Source organism: Mobula birostris, chromosome 4 (genome assembly GCF_030028105.1).
Source record: "Mobula birostris isolate sMobBir1 chromosome 4, sMobBir1.hap1, whole genome shotgun sequence".
NCBI lineage: Eukaryota > Metazoa > Chordata > Chondrichthyes > Myliobatiformes > Myliobatidae > Mobula > Mobula birostris.
The window spans coordinates 122,011,459-122,029,643 of record NC_092373.1 but is presented as its reverse complement, the minus strand read 5'-3'; the positions used below and the strand labels follow the sequence as shown (position 1 = coordinate 122,029,643).

Here is an 18,185-nt window from a genome sequence, read left to right as displayed (position 1 = left end):
GACAGAGTATTGCAAGGTAAAAATGTATTTGCAAAGTTGGGCATGTTTGAGGGCTAAGCTCTTGCTCCTGTTTTCATCTGTTGTTAATTTTTCCATTCACGAACTACATAGTAAATTCAATAAAAGTTAACGATTATACATATGGAACACATACACTAATGCAGCTTTGCAAAAAAGAAAGTTCTGCATTTAAACTCCATTAACAGGTGGAAATAAACTAAAAGGCATTGTAATCAATAAAACTAACAGGAAAAGTTCTGAGTTGAAGTCTAACTGCTTGATACCTTCTCAATAGCAGTCTTCAGCTTGTTCAGGTGAGTCTCAAATAGGGGGAAGTGAGAGAAAAAGAACTCCTGAAAAGTTCTGTTCTCCTCTTCCTTCTCGGGCAAGGAGAAAACAACACTGATTGCAATCTTCTTTCTCCGGACCATCTGCGGGTTGCAAGTATAGCTCTCATCTGCCATCATGAATGTTTCCTCAGCCGACCTTGTAATAAGCACAGAAATAGAATGTTTTGGAAATATGAATACGAAAATACTAATTTCGCCACCAAAAGGGGCAGCTCAATGTTAGTTAAAAAAGGTTGGGAATTGAACAGGTAAAACTTCCCATAAGTCTTCAGAAGGTGGAGGTTAACCAGCTTCTTGAACCCATGTAATCAATCATAAGGTAACCCCACACTCTCAATATCTATATGCTTTCTACTGATTTTGAAGAAAAGGAACTTCTTTTCTTGTCCTTGTTACTTGAGACATTAGGGTGTAGGAGGCGTTTTGCATCACAGTTGCACTCACTCAAGAAAGATCACGTTAGTTCTTCCTAATAAACTTAGCAGTTTTAATATTATGAAATAACACAAGGAACTTTATACGAGTTACATCCCGGCGGCACTATAGTGGAGCGACTAGCATTACACTGGATGCCAGCAACCCAAGATCAATTTCGTCTGTATCTGTACGGAGTCTGTAGGTTCTCCCCACGACCAAAGGGCCCCAGTTTCCTCCCACATTCCAAAGATGGACAGGTTAATAGTTTAAATGAGCACAGGCTTGTTGGGATGGAGGGGCCTGTTACAGTGCTGTATCTCTGAATTTAAAAAAAATATGCTGTACATCTCCATAAGTTTACAAAGTACTGTGGTTTCCGGTTAATTGGGATACATCAGGACCAGTCCATTATGGCCCAATTAAGCAGCTGCCGCAATTGGCCTTGGTTTCATAGAGAACGTTAAGGTACAAAAAGACAAACTTGCATTTAACTGAGTAATTCATCATGTATTTAAGTGAAATATATAACAAATTAGAATACTACCAAAACTACTGCAGGTTGCCTGTCATATCAGATGATGACAGGAAACTTGTGCGGGAGAGTTTAAAGTGAAAACCCCATTGCTCTGGGGCAGTTACACTTTCTCAATCTCAAAAGTCTGGGTCTAATGGTATGAGTAACACAGACAAAATGCTCTAGGAACTCAGCAGGTCAGGCAGCATCAATGGAAAAAGGGTACAGTTGACATTTCGGGCCAAGACCCTTCAGCAGGACTGGACAATGTTTCATTTCCACTCCCGGCCATTTCTGGCATCTCCAAGACTAAATACTTGAAACCACAGTGAGCAAAACAGTTCTGCATTGTCATACTGCTTAGATCTCACCAGCTATCACTGAACACAAACATGCAACTGACACAATTTAAAACCAGTAGACTTCAAGCACGGCGTAGTGTGTCTAACTGGCACTAGTTAGAAACTGTTCAGCAATAGTCTCCTGTATCAATTAGGCGGTGTCCCAAATGAACAAAGGGAATATCAGCTATTTTCTCAATAAGTTGTCCCAAGTAAGCAGCTGCTCTGACTAACCGATGGCCCAGTTAACCAGAATCCAGCTGTATTTTAATATTACAGAGTTATCAGCTTCTTTCTTCAGAGATTGTAATACAGCAACCCTTGCCTTGGTTAAAAACAATCTTTAAACCTACCATCTGGGAAGAATGCCATTTTCAAGGCTGGTGGTCTGATTGCGCAGCCAGCGCCGTTGAAAACTACTGGCACAATTAGTGGAAAAGGAAGAATTTGGAGAGGGGAGTGGTGTAATCAAAAGACTGCTCAGGGAAGCTGTAAGGCAGAACAGAAGCAGAATAGGTTAGAAACTTCAGCCATTGAATATATTACAGACAGAATGTAAAAATACTGAGAATTTTTAAAAGATCTTCTCACCATACCAGTTTAGTTTCTGAAATAACTTCTTTGAACTGAGGGTTTAAAACCCACCTCAAAATCTAGAAAGCTTATCATTTAACTTCCTTCCTTTACTTCATTACACATTGAAATTCAGAAGTAGTTTTTTAAAAAATCTACCTGATCTTGCTATACCACTGTCTCCGTCTTCATTTTGACCTCGACTTGGCATGTCTACTGGTGTACTATGAGCTGAACACAAAAGATTTTATTAGGACCTTGCAACATATATAAAAAAAAATCTCTACTCAATTGACCTTCATTTCTGCAAATTAAGCAACAATTAATCCATATGGAGAAAAGATGGAAGATACTTTTAGATTAAATACAAATTAGCTTCAATGATCCAGATTATGCTTGACCCTGACTAGCTCACATTCACTGCCACTGGATTCTTGAAGCTGCTAGGCTATCCAGTCAGGAAGAGTGGCAATAAATCTCAGGCACCCTTAACACACAAAATTCAGCCACCCCAAATTTCATTGTAGAGACCTCATGTAAAACAAGTATTGCTGAACACACTCAGCTCTCTCCAACAGCATACTAATACATGGACAAGTAAAAGAATAGATTTTATAATATTCTTCTCAATGTTACATGATTTTATTCTTGATTTGCTGTGCTGACAAGAAACAAAAAATAATGACCATTGCATTAGAAATTAAGATTGAATACAGTAATCCTAAAATCTAAACAATTCCAAGAGAAATAATGCATACAATGTTGTGAAAACCTAGGACGCAGGCTATTACATTCATGACATCATTTGCCTTTTTTTTAAAAAAAAGTCAGTTCTATTTAAAATTAATTTCCTTAAAATTAATAACAACCTATACATCCCCATTTTGTGCCTTCCATTATGAAAACTAATGAGAGGTATTTATGTGTAACTGCCATTGCTTTTTACCACATTATAAAACGTTTCAGCTTACTTCTTCCTTAGAGGTTTGGTATTAAAAGCCTCCCACATCCTTCCTTTCCTTACCTTAGAGAAAAATAACCAAATACTATCTGCTGATTTCTAGAATACTTCCAACCTTTAGGTTTAGTTATTCTTGTTATTACAACATTTCCTTTTAACCCAAGTATAATTGTTAATTTTCCCAAAGCCTTTACTTGTGCATTTAAAACTCCCAACAAATATGCACCCTCCTCCATGAGGATTACAACTTTATCGAAGGGTTTGGAGGCATGCGTGCTTCAATGACCCAGAGAGATGTGTTGGCTTGAGCCTTCTGCTTTGACTCTTGGTAGGGTGACCCATGCCAAACAGGTCAAAGGGTAGTAGCCAGACCAAGTGGTCTACCTGTGCTCCAGGTTTTGGGGTTCAACTCAGGGCTAACAACCCTAACGGGTCAAAAAAAAAATTGTTATGGAAACAGCAATGTAGAATCCTTCTTTGTTAATATGGACAAACAATGCTGGAGGACCTTCGTTGCTGCCCTAAACGCCAGTGGTGTAACGGTCGTAAGTAAACAAGTATACAGCTTAAAAAGTTTGCAAAATATATTTACCTACCAACATATCATTTATTTGAATTACTCTATCCATTTAGCCAACTCGCAACTCATAGCTGCCTTCAACAGTTGTATTATCACCTAGGATCACCACCCACTATTAATATCCCAATGCAATTCTGAATCTAATTGGGACTGACTCTAATTAGAATCAGAATTAGATTTTCCCCATCTATAGACTGCACCACCAGGGCACAGATTTTGACACACAGAAGTCACCACCAGAAGTGTGACAGAATAATTACTGCTCCTTTAGTGGGTGCAACTGCAAAGCATACAGTGCAGTTTGATTTATTGACACATCTGGCCCAAGGAAAGCACAACAGTACTTCATCAATATTTCAATATTCATGTTCTGTGAACCACTTAACCAAATGATTAGAATCACTTCTGTCCCCATGATCAAAACACATACAACAAATGAGGAACCAATATAACTTATTTCCAAGCCACATCATCCAGAGTCCCCCAGATAATGCCAATTCTGCATCATCATCGGATCAAGGTCCTGCAAATTCCCAACAGTGAAATGAAAATTGCCTAATAATGACAGATAATAATACAATGAGAATGCATGTCACAGGACAGCCACAAATACTAGGATTTAATGCACTAGAACTAACTGGATTAAGAGGAACATAACATATTTTTGACAGTTTGTAACACAAGTATAGAAATAATTTCCATCAGCTCAGAACTAATTCCTCAATGTGGGAAGGAAATGTTTCATAATGAAAGAATAGAAAATGCACAACAGAACTGCTGTTGAAATCATTAGAATTCAAGTGGAAATATGATGAGCAGTTGCAAGTGGCGTATACACCAAAAATGGAGCTAAACCTACAGCAAAACTCCAATAATCTCCTATTCAACTGTTCAGAAGTTTTGACATCCAGCTCATGGGTGCCTACTCGCATAGTTCTTTTTGCAGACCACTGTACCAGGCTCTAGGTTCCCTTGTGACCCACCTGGCCCTTGAACCCCCACACTTCCTTTAAAGTTACCAGGTTCACCTGAAATTTTGTTATTGTACTGCATTACACCTAATAACAAGTGAATTGATGACAAAACCCCATTGTCTGGAAAATCCGCTGATCTGTCACCAAAGCTCCATGCATGCTGGATTAAACAAATTTCACTATTATCTCAATTTTGAATGCCTTGGCTACAAAAAAAAAGTAAAATGCCTTCTCACAACAAAATATTAATTATTCAACTTTCTACTTCATGTGGGAAAATTAAGCTGACAAAACAAAATGCAATCAACATGCAGAATCATGCAGTTTAAAGAAGAGTGCCAAACATTATACAAATTCAGTGTCATTAGTAAGTTCAGATCTAAGCAGTTTAATTGGTGATTATGAATTTTTTCCTCTCAGTGCCCAGTTATACAAACAGAATAGGCATTTTATAGGAATAGTTAAGCACACAACATTACTGCACAACTGAAAGTTACACAAAACTGGTGGAGAGCATTGTTACTTGGAAGCAAAAACTGAAAACTGCATCCTTGTATCAATCAATCCACCAATTAAAATGCTCCTGAATGCACAGACAGAAATCAACCTCAAGTCTATTCTTTAACTATTTAGATCTCATTTACAAAAACACATCCTTTGGGATGAATTTCGAGAATTAAAACTTTGAACATACGCCAATGAATAGGATTTATTAAATGACTCTATAAAGCTTTCTGCCTTTGTATTCAGCTTTCCATCTAAACCAAATGAGACAATCAACGTGCTTATTGTGTGGTCCACACTCTGCTCAGCATTCCACACGAACCTGCAAAGAAAGAAGCGCTCCTGATGAGGTGGAGCGGTCCTGGATCAGTGGGACACAACAGCAGTTTGCTACCACAAACCACCAAACGACCTATTGATGCAAAACAAAGGGTAAAATAATAATGACCACACATGCAAAAATAGAAATTATTATAAAAATAATTAAAATATTTGTGTCCGTTCTTACCTAGGTTATTGCAAGCATGGAAATTGCTGCTACCATTCTGACCAGAACAAGGTTTTCCAGCAAAGTTTTCTTGGTTGATATATTCAAAGCTGTCATGCAGCCTGCAAAATATTGGTCCAAGATTAAGCACTAAAGCACACAAATAACTCGTGTCTGAACTAGTTAATTGATTAAAAATACTTTTACTGATATGAGCAATCAACTGATTCCAGAAGCTAGGAAAGTCTCATCAACTTTGATTGACAGCCATACCTTTACAAATATCCTCAGCACATGAAGAAAATGTGAGATCCTTTCTATTGCAAGTTCTTAATTTGATTAATATTAAGGTTTTCTTTGGTCCTATTGAAAGCAAGCATTTTAACTTTGGCACCCACAATTCTGGATGTGTTTCACACTTACCCAGTGACACTAAGGAACTCAGATAAGAAAGTTAACTTGATGATTCTACCTACAACAGTCCCAGCCATTGCTTGGTAAGCTAACTCTTATCGAAGACATAACCATGATACCACAAATCAGTATATGACAGAGACAAAGGAAGATTCACAGTATCATACAAATTTATACTGACAAAGGTTCCATTGCTCCCATCGTCTCTATGAAGAATTTAACAGTTCAGGCTCATAACCACCTGATTTTGTTAAATTCTTTCTCTCCATGGACTGCCTGAGTGCTGACCTTTTTCTACCATTTTCTGTTCATATTTCAGTTTTTCCAGCTTCCACTGCTAACAAGAAATATTCACTTTTAGCTATTGCATCCCTCAGAGCAAATGTAGCAAGATCTGAGAGTACACCTGGGCAGAAAATATGAAATATTACATTTTACGCTGCACAACAAATCCAAACAATTCAATCCAACAGCAAATATGAAACTAATTGCAGCTAATTCTAAACTGCAGAAATTAGTTAATGACGGTTCAAAAGGATGTTCACAATGAAAGAGTTGCAGATTAATTATAAGTAAATTGGGAAATGTCAGAATCAGGATTAATATCTCTGCCGCATGTCGTAAAACCTGTTCTGTGACAGCAGTACATTGTAATATATAATAATAAAAACTATTAATTACAATATGTATTAAGAGAGGGTAAATACTGAGGTAGTGTTCATGGGTTCTTTGTCCATTCAGAAGTCTGATGGCAGAGGGGAAGAAGCTGTTCTTAAACTGTACTTCCTCCTGATGGTAGCAATGAGAAGAGGGCATGTCCTGGCGGATGGGGGTCCCGAAATGGTGGATGCTGGGGAGGCTAGTGCCCATGATGGAGTTGAGCTGGCAGAGTTTACAACTTTCTGCAGTCTTTTATGATCCTGTACAATGGCCCTTCCATACCAGACAGTGATGCAGCCAGTTAAAATGCTCTCCACAGAACATCTGTAGAAAATTGCAAGGGTCTTTGGTAACATACCAGTTCTCCTCAATCTTCTAATGGAATACAGCTGTCGTCATGTCTTCTTTGTAGTTGCATCAATATGTTGGGACCAGGATAGATCCTCAGAGATGTTGACACCCGGAACTTGAAACTGCTCACCCTTTCCACTTTTCATCCCTTGATGAGGACTGGTATTCCCTTGACTTCCTCTTCCTGAAGTCCACAATAAATTCCTCGGTCTTACTGATGTTGAGTGCAAGTTTGTGCTGCAACACACCTCAACCAGCTGATCGCCCACTCTTGTACACTCCATCACCATTTAAAATTTTGCCAACAATAATTGTGTCATCGGCAAATTTATAGATGGCATTTGAGCTGTGCTATCTTATCATGCAAATTTAATTTCCTTGGTTTTTATTTGTTCAATCTTCCATTGAGTATAAAATGTTCAAAAGATTTGTAAATACAAAGAACATTTGTTTCCTCACAAAATATACAAGCAAAGAAGCAAGATTACTTGTACTTTGAGTAAGCTTGATTGGGGCAGTGCTATGGAAAATTACAAACAGCTATCAATGAAATGAAACCAACATGAATAAAGAAATCCTGATCAAGTACAAAGTGATTAAGTATAAGACAATCTACATTTTTTTTTAAAAGAGCAACACAGACAAAAATTGCTGGAGGAACTCAGCATGTCAGGCAGCATCTATGGACATCCCCAATTTTAATTCAAAAGTGTTTCTGAACTAAGTTGGAGGGTCCTCAAAAACCAACAGATAATGTACTACTTGACTTCCACAAATATTCACTATCACAATAAGGTAATTAAATAAGACCAAGGTCTACAGACTATTGTACAAACAACAAGCTGCTAAGTACATTCCGAGTGAAAACAATTAACAAGTTGCAATTGCTCTATACGGGTATTAATAATTAACAGGATCCTCAAGAAGAGGAGCTGCAATTGTTCTTCATTTTTATCAATGATAATAGATTCCAGTTTTATTTGCAGTAAATGTATCATGGAAATAGGCCCATATCAATATAAACAACTTAATACGCACAAATCTAAAATTAGTAACTGAAATGTTCAATACTCTATCATGCCTTATAAATCCAGAGATACCTCAGTTAAAGACAGGAATTTTTTAAAAATAAGAAACAGTCACACAGGTTGTAGAATCTCACATGTTTGAACTTCCACCAGCGGTTCCCATCTTGGCAGAGAAAACCTTACTGATCATCAACTGAGGGGGAGAGCTGAACAGAAAAATGCAAAACACTTCAATTATACAAGTGTAATGTACCAAAGCTGATATTTGCATTATGCTGACATTCATGTCCAAATTAATTGCAGCTTGCAGGAATGATTTTTGATTATCACACGTAAATAATTTGTTTTCAGCCCAAGAATTTACAATTATGTATTGCCAATTCATCAGGAATGTTCACACTAGCACAACAATTGAACCTACTATTGCCACTGATTTGCAGTATAGCAGCAAGCACTACATTATAATACATTTTTCACTATGGAGTAATTTCCCATGGGTTGCACAGAAAACAATCTGATCTGTTAATTTAAAAAAACATTGTTTTAAAATAAATGTGTAAATGTAAGGGCAAGAAGAATCAATGGGATGATTATTTTAATATTTCAAGCTAAATTAATTTGAGAATCTTTCACTACAAGTGCGGGCAGATAAGACTCAAAGAACTTTCCGGTGCATTGCTTACCGAATGTGATGTATTTTCAATGTAGAACCTTTGTAACTCATTGCAACAGAGCCAAACATCATTTCTCCAAGCATATTGACATCAGAAGCAGGTCGGGAATACTGTGTACAAAAGCTCATGTTGATGATATTCATACAGGATAAAAATGCAGCAGAATCACATGTTTCTTTTTCAGCTATAATCCGGGAGTGAAAAAGCAGAACTACAGTTGTAATGATGTTTTGAATATTATTACAACCCAAAATAAAAGGGCAATTACCCTCAAAGAGAATTGGGCTCTACAACCACGATCAGAGCGTATTAATTATTTTAGGCTTGAACGTTAAATTTTTAAACTAATAATCACAAAAGCCATCTCTGAAGATCCTTTTAAAGTATAAAAAATATAATGTTTATGGAAAATAGAAGTCAATTTCTTTAGTGCATTTTAATTTAAGAATGGTCTTTCAAAATGAAGATAATGGGACTTATTTGAAGATATAGTAGAATATCAAGTCAGTGACCAAGTGATCTCTTTGTTGAGGGATGTGGTAAGCAACCTAACCACGCAATTCAAACTGTAATTGCAGAGCCTATAAAAAGTATTCACCCCCTTGGAAGTTTTAAGTTTTATTGTTTTACAACATTGAATCATAGTGGATTTAATTTGGCTTTTTTGACACTGATCAACAGAAAAAGACTCTTTCGTGTCCAAGTGAAAATAGCTCTCTACAAAGCAATAACCGTAAAATAATTGATTGCATGAGTATTCACCCCGTTTAATATGACACACCAAATCATCACTGGTTCAGCCAATTGGTTTTAGAAGTCACATGATTAGTTAAATGGCGATCTGTTTTTGGAGAATTGTGTGCAGTCAAAGTGTTTTCAATTGATTGTAGTAAAAAAAATACATTTGTATCTGGAAGGTCCAACTGCTGGTGAGTCAGTATCCTGGCAAAAACTACACCATGAAGACAAAAGAACACTCCAAGCAACTCCACAAAAAGGTTATTGAAAAGCACAAGTCAGGAGATGGATACAAGAAAATTTTCAAATCACTGAATATCCCTCGGAGTACAGTTAAGTCAATCATCAAGAAATAGAAAGAATATGGCACAGCTGTAAATCTGACTACAGCAGGCCGTCATCAAAAACTGAGTTACCGTGCAAGAAGGGGACGAGTGAGGGAGGTCACCAAGAGACTTATGACAACTCTGGAGTTACAAGCTTCAGTGGCTGAGATGGGAGAGACTGCACATACAACGGTTGCCCAGGTACTTCACCAGTCACAGCTTCATGGAAGAGTGACAAAGAGAAAGCCACTGTTGATAAAAACATGGAATCTCAGCTAGAGTTTGCCTGAAGGCATGTGTGAGACTCTGAAGTCAGCTGGAAGAAGTTCTATGGTCTGATGAAACCAAAACTGAGCTTTTTGGCCATCAGACTAAATGCTACAGCATGGTGATGTCTGCATCATGCTGTGGGGATGCTTCACTGCAGCAGGCCCTGGAAGGCTTGTGAAAGTAGAGGGTAAAGTGAATGCAGCAAAATACAGGGAAATCCTTGAGGAAAACCTAGTGCAGTCTGCAAGAAAACTGCGACTTGGGAGAATGTTTGTTTTCCAGCAAGACAGTGACCCCAAGCATAAAGCCAAAGCTAAAACAACAATGGCTTAAAGACAACAAAGTTATGTCTTGGAGTGGCCAAGTCAGAGTCCAAACCTGAATCCAACTGAGAATGAGTCTTGAAAGGGCCTGTTCACTCATGATCCCCATGCAATCTGACAAAGCTTGAGCAGTTTTGTAAAGAAGAATGGGGAAAAATTGCAATGTCCAGATGTGCAAAGCTGATAGAGGTCTATTCACAAAGACTCAAGGCTATAATTGCTGCCAAACGTGCATCTACTAAATACTGACTTGAATTTTGTGTTTTATATTTGTAATTAATTTAGATCACTTTGTAGAGATCTGTTTTCACTTTGACATGAAAGGGTATTTTTCTGTTGATCATTGTCAAAAACAGCCAAATTAAATCCACTGTGATTCAATGTTGTAAAACAATAAAACATGAAAACTTCTAAGGGGGGTGAATACTTTTTACAGGCACAGTTTATTTGCATATTTCAATTTAATTTCTGATGAAAGCAGGTAAATGATATAGCTTTTTATAGTTGAGGCCCATTCGGGAGAAGTGTGTAGGGGGAGCAGCAAACCCTAGTTCAAACACATCATGTCAATCCATCCACACAAAAAAAAAATACTTCTGGTACTAATCAGCACACTGTCTGAAGTGTGCCTTGACATGTTTGACAACTCAAATAAATATTTAGTCATTCACCCCTTACTTTTGACAAATTGATATAACAAGTGAGGTTTTTACTTAACGAGTGGTAAAATGGCCACAGAAATAAATTGATTATTTGAAGTATTTTAGATAAACAATAACTGAAACTGTAAGTTAAACACAGGAACATAAGCATTGTGGCCCATAGAGACAAAATGGAGTATTAGTTGCAATTAAAAAGTCAATGAGCTACTCAGAACCACAGAAATTCACAGTTGTAAATTGTGCTTTTAATTCCATTTACATGGATATTTAAAATACAGATTAAAGTACTCAAACAGGCTATACTCCTTTAGCAAAAATTGTCATGACAATTATTTTTCATTTGATAAATTATTTTAATATTTAATCTGTCTACTGTAGTAAAATTGACTTGTAATTTTATGAACCTACCTGATATCTAGGCATGTGCTCCTTTGTGTTTGAAGCACTGGAAGATGAGGAATTTTGGGTGCAATTGCCACTGCTGCTTGTATGGCAACATTTTCCTTGCAATTTGGACAAATCATCCGAAGTTTTCTAGGACACAAAGATCAGTTTCCAGAATGCATGTTGTACAGTTAATATGCAACCCTTAATTTACTATATTCACAGGGATCCTACTTCAGACATGCATCCTAATTTACAGTGTCCAGAATTAGCCGCAATATTCCAGATGAAATCTAATCAGTGCTATAAAGCTATCAAGGTCAAATTCCTGTTTTTATATACTATTTCTGACTTTTAAAGTAGAAATTTGTGCATACTTAAATTTTAGCCTGTACCTGTTAAGACTTGAAATACAAGCCTTGGTGATCCTGCAACCCCTAAAAATCTACTCTTTCCATTATATCCATTCAAAAGGCTTTATGTCTGCCCATTCCACCAATGTGTCCTTCGCCACTTCAGGCTGCTCCTAACCTCTTCATTATGTACAGTATTCTCAGGTTGCATCGCCTGCAGAATTCAGCATGTCCTTCAGTGGCCTGGAATGGGAATATTGTACATTAAAAGACTAACGAGCTCAATTGAGAAAAGTCACTGGTAATATCTGAAAAGGAATGTTACAATATAATTCTCCAATGTCTTTTTACTAGTGCTGTGACTTTGTTAAACTCTGCAGATTTCAAATTATTGATTATGAAAACATTACAGTTCAAAGTAAATTTATTATCAAAGTACATATGTTTCACCATATACAACCCTGAGATTCATTTTCTTGCAGGCATACTCAAATCCATAATATAATAACCATAATATCAATGAAAGACTTCATCAACTTGGGCATACAACCAGTGTGCAAAAAAGACAAACTGTGCAAATACAAAAAGAGATATAAAAATAATAAATAAATAAACAATGAATATCGAGAACATGAGATGAAGAAATCTTGAAAGCGAGTCCAGTTCAGTGATAGGGAGAGTGAAGTTATCCCCCTATGGTTCAAGTGCCTGATGGTTGAGGGGCAATAACTATTCCTGAACCTGGTAGTGAGAACCTAGAGGCTTCTGTATCTTTTTCCTGATTAAGAGTTAAAAACCCTGTATGGCTGTGTGTTTGTTTTTTTTTTAAAAAGAGAAAAGCCAAGGTGGTGAGGAGTGGAGAGGAAGTAAGCAGACTGAATATTCACAATGTAACAAAAGGGTCTCAAACAAATCTGTTTGGATCATTAGGTTATTGAAAACAGACTGTCCAATGGACACTGCCTATCTCAGTTTTCAAACCAGCCTTTATCAAATTTTTCCACAATCGTGCACCAAATAGAAATTCTATATATACACATACACACACATATTTATTTACATTTATATTTGTTGAGAGATTCAAGATTAAGACATGGTTTTCTTTCTCATAGAAAGTGGTTATTAATCCCGATGGTTCTGCAGGAACAGCAAATGCTACAGAAATCAGAGATCAGTATCAGAATGTGAGCAAAACAAAAATGTCATTTCTGGAAATCCAAATTATAAACCATTCAAGGAAAGAAAATTGCAGGTGAATAGCCATTTATAAAGATTGGAAAAGTAGGAAAACAAACACTTTAAGATGCAGAGAGCTGCAAGGATGGAGCAGATAGAACTTCTGTAATAGCTCCTACCTTTATTCAGGTTTGAGGTTCTTTCTCAATCTTAAAATAAAGGGGAGGAGTACTGGGAGAATATGCAATTTGTTCAAGGGGAATAAAAGACCATTCAAATGGGTGGGGTTGAAAGGGATTAAGCATTTGATTTATTGAGTGCTATAATTAGCAAACAAGAAACAGCCTAACCTGCCGTCTTTCAAATCATTGTCAGGGACTTCAGCCAGGTTTGAAGGATTCTGTCTAATTATCATCAACATATCACTTGCAGCACTTGAGGTCCCGATACACTTGCCACTGTTACACTATGATTTGAAATACCTACCGTTCCATGCCTAGCCGCATTTCGGTAAATTCTATCATTTGGCTGTTCTCCTCTTACCTGCATACAGGCAGAGGCTAAAGAACAAGGCTCCAGAGATAAGGACAACAAAGAGGTGGTCACAGGAGAATGAGGAACAGCTACAGGATTGCTTCAAGTCAGGGACATGTTCAGGGACTCAGAGGATCTGAATGAATGCAACACGGCTGTCATGGACTTTATAGTAACAGTTGTAGACCATTGTGTCCCCATAAAATCATTGTCTTCCCTAACCAGAAACCTTGGATGAACCAGGAGATCTACAATCTCCTGAGGGCCAGATCAGTGGCATTCAGGTCTGATGACCAAGTTAAATAAAAGAAATCCAGTATGATCTCTAGAAAGCCATCTCACATATGAAGTGGCAATTACAGACCAAATTTTAATCACTGAAGGATATCCTACAGTTGTAGCAGGGGTTGAAAGCTATCACCCCCACAAGTGAAACCAAGCAACATAGGTGACAAGGCTTCGCGCCCAGATAAGCTCAGTGTCTTTTATGCTCTCTTTGACTGACAAAGCATGGAGGTACCTTCATGAACTCCCACAGTTCCCGACGATGCTATGATTTCAGTCTCTGAGGCTGACATGAGAACATCCTTTAGCAGAGTGATCTCACGAAAGCATCCAGCCCAGATGGGGGTATCTGGCTGAGAACTAAAGACCTGTGCTGATCAACTGGCTGGAGTGATCACCAATATCATTAACCTCTTGCTTTGTCAATGAGGTACCCACATGCTTCAAGCAGGCTTCAATTATACCAACGTCCATGAAGAATGTGGTAATTTGCCTCAATGACCATCATCCCGCAGCATTTATATCCACTGTGAAGCAATTTAAGAGGTTGGCAATTCAACTCCTTCCTGAAAAGCGACTTGGATCTAATTTGCCTACTGTCCCAACACGTCAACAGCAGATGTCATTCCATTGGCTCTCCTCTCAATCCTGGAACATCTGGACAGTGAAGAGGCATACATCAGGATGTTCTTCATTGACTACAGCTTGGCTTTCAGTACTATCATTCCATGAAAACTATTCAATAAACTTCAAGACCTAGGCCTTGATACCCCCTTGTGCAAATGGATCCTTAACTTTCCCTCTTGCAGACCCCAGTCAGTTCAGATTGGATTTAATACTTCAGTAATATTTAAGTTTGGGTGGCGGGGTGGAGATGCGCCTCTACCAAAGGAGGCTCTCCTTCCCTCTGCTAGTCTGCAGGTCACCCTTGTGCAAGGTGTAGTACCTGCTTAGCACACTCCACCCTCACCCCCCAATCAGGGTCACGTGAAGCCATGGGAGCAGGTGGTGGGTGGTCATATGAGCAGCTGGTGCACATCACAAGTCTTGGTTATGCAACCACTGATGCCAGGCAGACGATCTCTGATGAGTATTGATAATGGCTGAGGTCAACTGTCTAGTAAAGGCACTGCCCAGAAGGTGGCAATGGGAAACCACTACCGCAGAAAAAGTTGCCAAGAACAATCATGGTCAAAGATTATGACCTCACAAATCATTCAACATGTATGATGATGATGAATATTTAAGTAAATGTAAATATTGTTTGAGTAAGCATTCTTTTAGTTTAAATAATTGCGAGTTAAATGTAAAAATACGTAAATTGCATACCTCATGATGCTACGTGATACGTGCGTGTCTTGCTTAAAGTAAAAGACAAAGTTAGACTCGCATTTCAGGTTCTCTTATTTTCCTTTCGAATAATTTTCATGTCTTGGAGTTACAAAACATAACAGATTTGGCTTTTATGCAGAATGTCACAGCCATTTTAACTACATCACCTCCCACCTTGTTTCTTGGAAGGACTCCTATATCCCAATTTGTTTGATAGTGAGCTATTCCACACTAGTACCTTTAAGATGGCTTCCCTTTTCCTTACCTGCAGGTTTCCATCAACCACAGATGGCAGAGCTCACAAGAGTGTTGCCTCTACTTCAACTGTACAAAAATGTTGGTATATAGTAGGCTTTAGAAAATAGTGATCTTAACATCACCAAATTTCTGTTAGCTAGAGAAAGGATGAGCAACAATCCAAAGTAAAAGTAACTCATGAGGCGGTCTGGATCTGCTGCAGGTAAAACAGAATAATTCAACAAGAAAAACTACAGTAGAACAAGTTGTCTTTAAGGAACAGATGGTTTAGGTACAATTGAGATATACTTTATCAGCAGTTTGAAGAGGTTTGCCATGTCAACAAATTTACTCAAAAACTTTTATAGTTGTACCGTGGATAGCATTCTGACAGGCTGCATCACTGTCTGGTATGGAGGGGCTACTGAACAGGACCGAAAGAAGCTGCAGAAGTTGTAAATCTAGTCAGCTCCATCCAGGACATCTTTAGGGAGCGGTGTCTCAGAAAGGCAGCGTCCGTTATTAAGGACCGCCAGCACGCAGGGCCTGCCCTTTTCTCACTGTTACCATCAGGTAGGAGATACAGAAGCCTGAATGCACACAATCAGCAATTCAGGAACAGCTTCTTCTCCTCTGCCATCCGATTCCTAAATGGACACTGAAGCTTTGGACACTATCTCACTTTTAAAAAAAAATACAGTATTTCTGTTTTTGCACGTTTTCAAAATCTATAATTGATTTACTTGTTTAATTATTATGTTTATTTTATTTTTTTTCTCTCTTTGCTAGATTATGTATTGCATTGAACTGCTGCTGCTAAGTTAACAAATTTCATGTCACATGCTGGCGATAATAAACCTGATTCTAATATATTACCATGAAAACCCAAAGGGAAAAAAAAATCCAGAGCTCTCTGGATGTTGAAAGAAATGTTGTACTTTGGAAGTTAAAAGGTTGCACTTGACTAGAATCAGAATGCAAATAGCTACAAGAACCAGGCTGAACATGAAAGAAACAGGGGAGGTGAAAATTAAAGATAATAGATGCAAAGAGGATATGAAAGAAAGATCAGTTGTCAGATTAAATGGGGAGTTCAAAAGTCTTTTTGACATATCTGTAGTAAAAGGGTTGTACATGAAAGAATGCTGTTTGTCAAAGACAGAATGGGAACCCACACACAAATACCGAAGTTAATGTTAAGATAATAAATTAACACTTTATATCTCTATTTACCAAGGATATGGTGCTTTCTACATAATAGTGGAGAAGATATTTGAGACACTAGACATGCTAAAAATCAGAGATATTGTGAAACTTGGCTGAATCCAGTCCTGGCAACTTGAATTGGTGGTTGGAAAAACAAAAGGCATAGGGGACAGTGATTCAGAATTTTGTAACATTGGGATCTCTTCTGGGGCAGAGATGACTTGTATAAGAGGGAAAGACTTGAACTGGAGGGAGACCAGTATCCTGGCAGGTAGAGCTGCTAGTGCTTTCTGGATGGATTTAAACCAGATCGACAGGGATAATGGGATTCCAGCATCAGGGAAATAAGAGGCTGGAAAGTGATGCAGAAGTCAGTGAAAGCAAACTGAATAGCCATGACAGGCAGGAAAACAGCAGGGAGCAAGGAAAGCCTATTGAAGTGAATTGTATTTACTTCAATGTAGGAGGTCTCACCGGTAAAGCAGATGAACTAGAAAAGTAAATGGGAAGGTTTTGGGGGTGATCCACAATAGAGGTGGAGTTCGATTGCTTAAAAGACAAGTCTCCAGGGCCTGACCAGGTATAACCAAGAACACTGTGAGGTAGAAGAGAAATTACAGGATTCCTAGCTGAAATATTTGCATCATTGTTAGCCACAGGTGTAATGGCAGCAGAAAGGAGGAGAGCAAAGAAAAACCTGGGTTCTTTAGGCCAATGAGTCTAACATCTGTGGTACATAATCTACTAGAGAGGATTAGATTCTGAGGTACAAGATATTCATATATTTGGAAGAAAAGGGGCTGAACAGGGGTAGTCAGCATGAGTTTGTGCATGGGAGATCATGTCTTATGAACTTGATTTGAGTTTTCTTTGATAATGTGACCAAGGAAAGTGATGAGGGCAGGGTTATAGACATGGTTTATATGAACTTCAGTAAGGTCTTTGATAAAGTTCTAAATGGTAGACTGCCCTGGAAGATTAGGTCACATGAAATCCAGACAGCTGGCTAATTAGATGCATAACTTGCTTAATGGTAGAAGGCCGTTTCTCACACTTGAGGCCCAATGACTAATGGCGTGCCTCAGAAATCAGTGCTGGGCCCATTGGTCTTTGTCACCTATATCAATGATTTGGATAGGAACGTACAAGGCATGGTTGGAAAGTTTGCAGGTGACACTAGAATACGTGGTATACTGGATAATGAAGGAGGTTATCAAAAATTACAGGGGAATCTCAATAAGCTAAATGAAAGGGAATGGCAATTGGAGTTTAATTTGGATAAGCATAAAAAATGTTGCATTTTGGAAACTGAATCTAGGTAAGACTTCTATAGTGAAAGCCAGGGCCCTGGGGAGTACTATAGACAGAAGGATCTTGGAGTACAAACACATGGTTCACTGGAAGTGGAATTACAAATAGACAGGGTAGTGAAGGAGGCTTTTGGCATTTTGAGCTTCACAGATCAGGGCAATGACAATACATTTTGGGAGGTCACGGTGCAGTTCTACAGGATGCTAGTGAGTCCACACTT

The 18,185-nt window shown here is 38.1% G+C and overlaps 1 protein-coding gene across 3 annotated transcripts in view; it reads right to left on the bottom strand.

The window, feature by feature from the left end:
* LOC140196569 (folliculin-interacting protein 2-like) overlaps positions 1 to 18,185 on the bottom strand; it is an 87,629-nt gene that overhangs the window by 35,438 nt on the left and 34,006 nt on the right. Inside the window, exons 3-10 of one of the 3 annotated variants that reach the window (XM_072255999.1) lie at positions 11,556 to 11,681; positions 8,838 to 8,938; positions 8,289 to 8,360; positions 5,723 to 5,823; positions 5,537 to 5,626; positions 2,355 to 2,426; positions 1,976 to 2,111; positions 285 to 486 (exon numbers count right to left, since the gene is read on the bottom strand). In XM_072255999.1, the coding sequence (XP_072112100.1) occupies positions 285 to 486; positions 1,976 to 2,111; positions 2,355 to 2,426; positions 5,537 to 5,626; positions 5,723 to 5,823; positions 8,289 to 8,360; positions 8,838 to 8,938; positions 11,556 to 11,681 (900 nt within the window). Of the gene's footprint in view, positions 1 to 284; positions 487 to 1,975; positions 2,112 to 2,354; positions 2,427 to 5,536; positions 5,627 to 5,722; positions 5,824 to 7,133; positions 7,140 to 8,288; positions 8,361 to 8,837; positions 8,939 to 11,555; positions 11,682 to 18,185 lie in introns of those variants that run through there. The other 2 variants (XM_072256000.1, XM_072256002.1) reach the window with 2 other exon arrangements.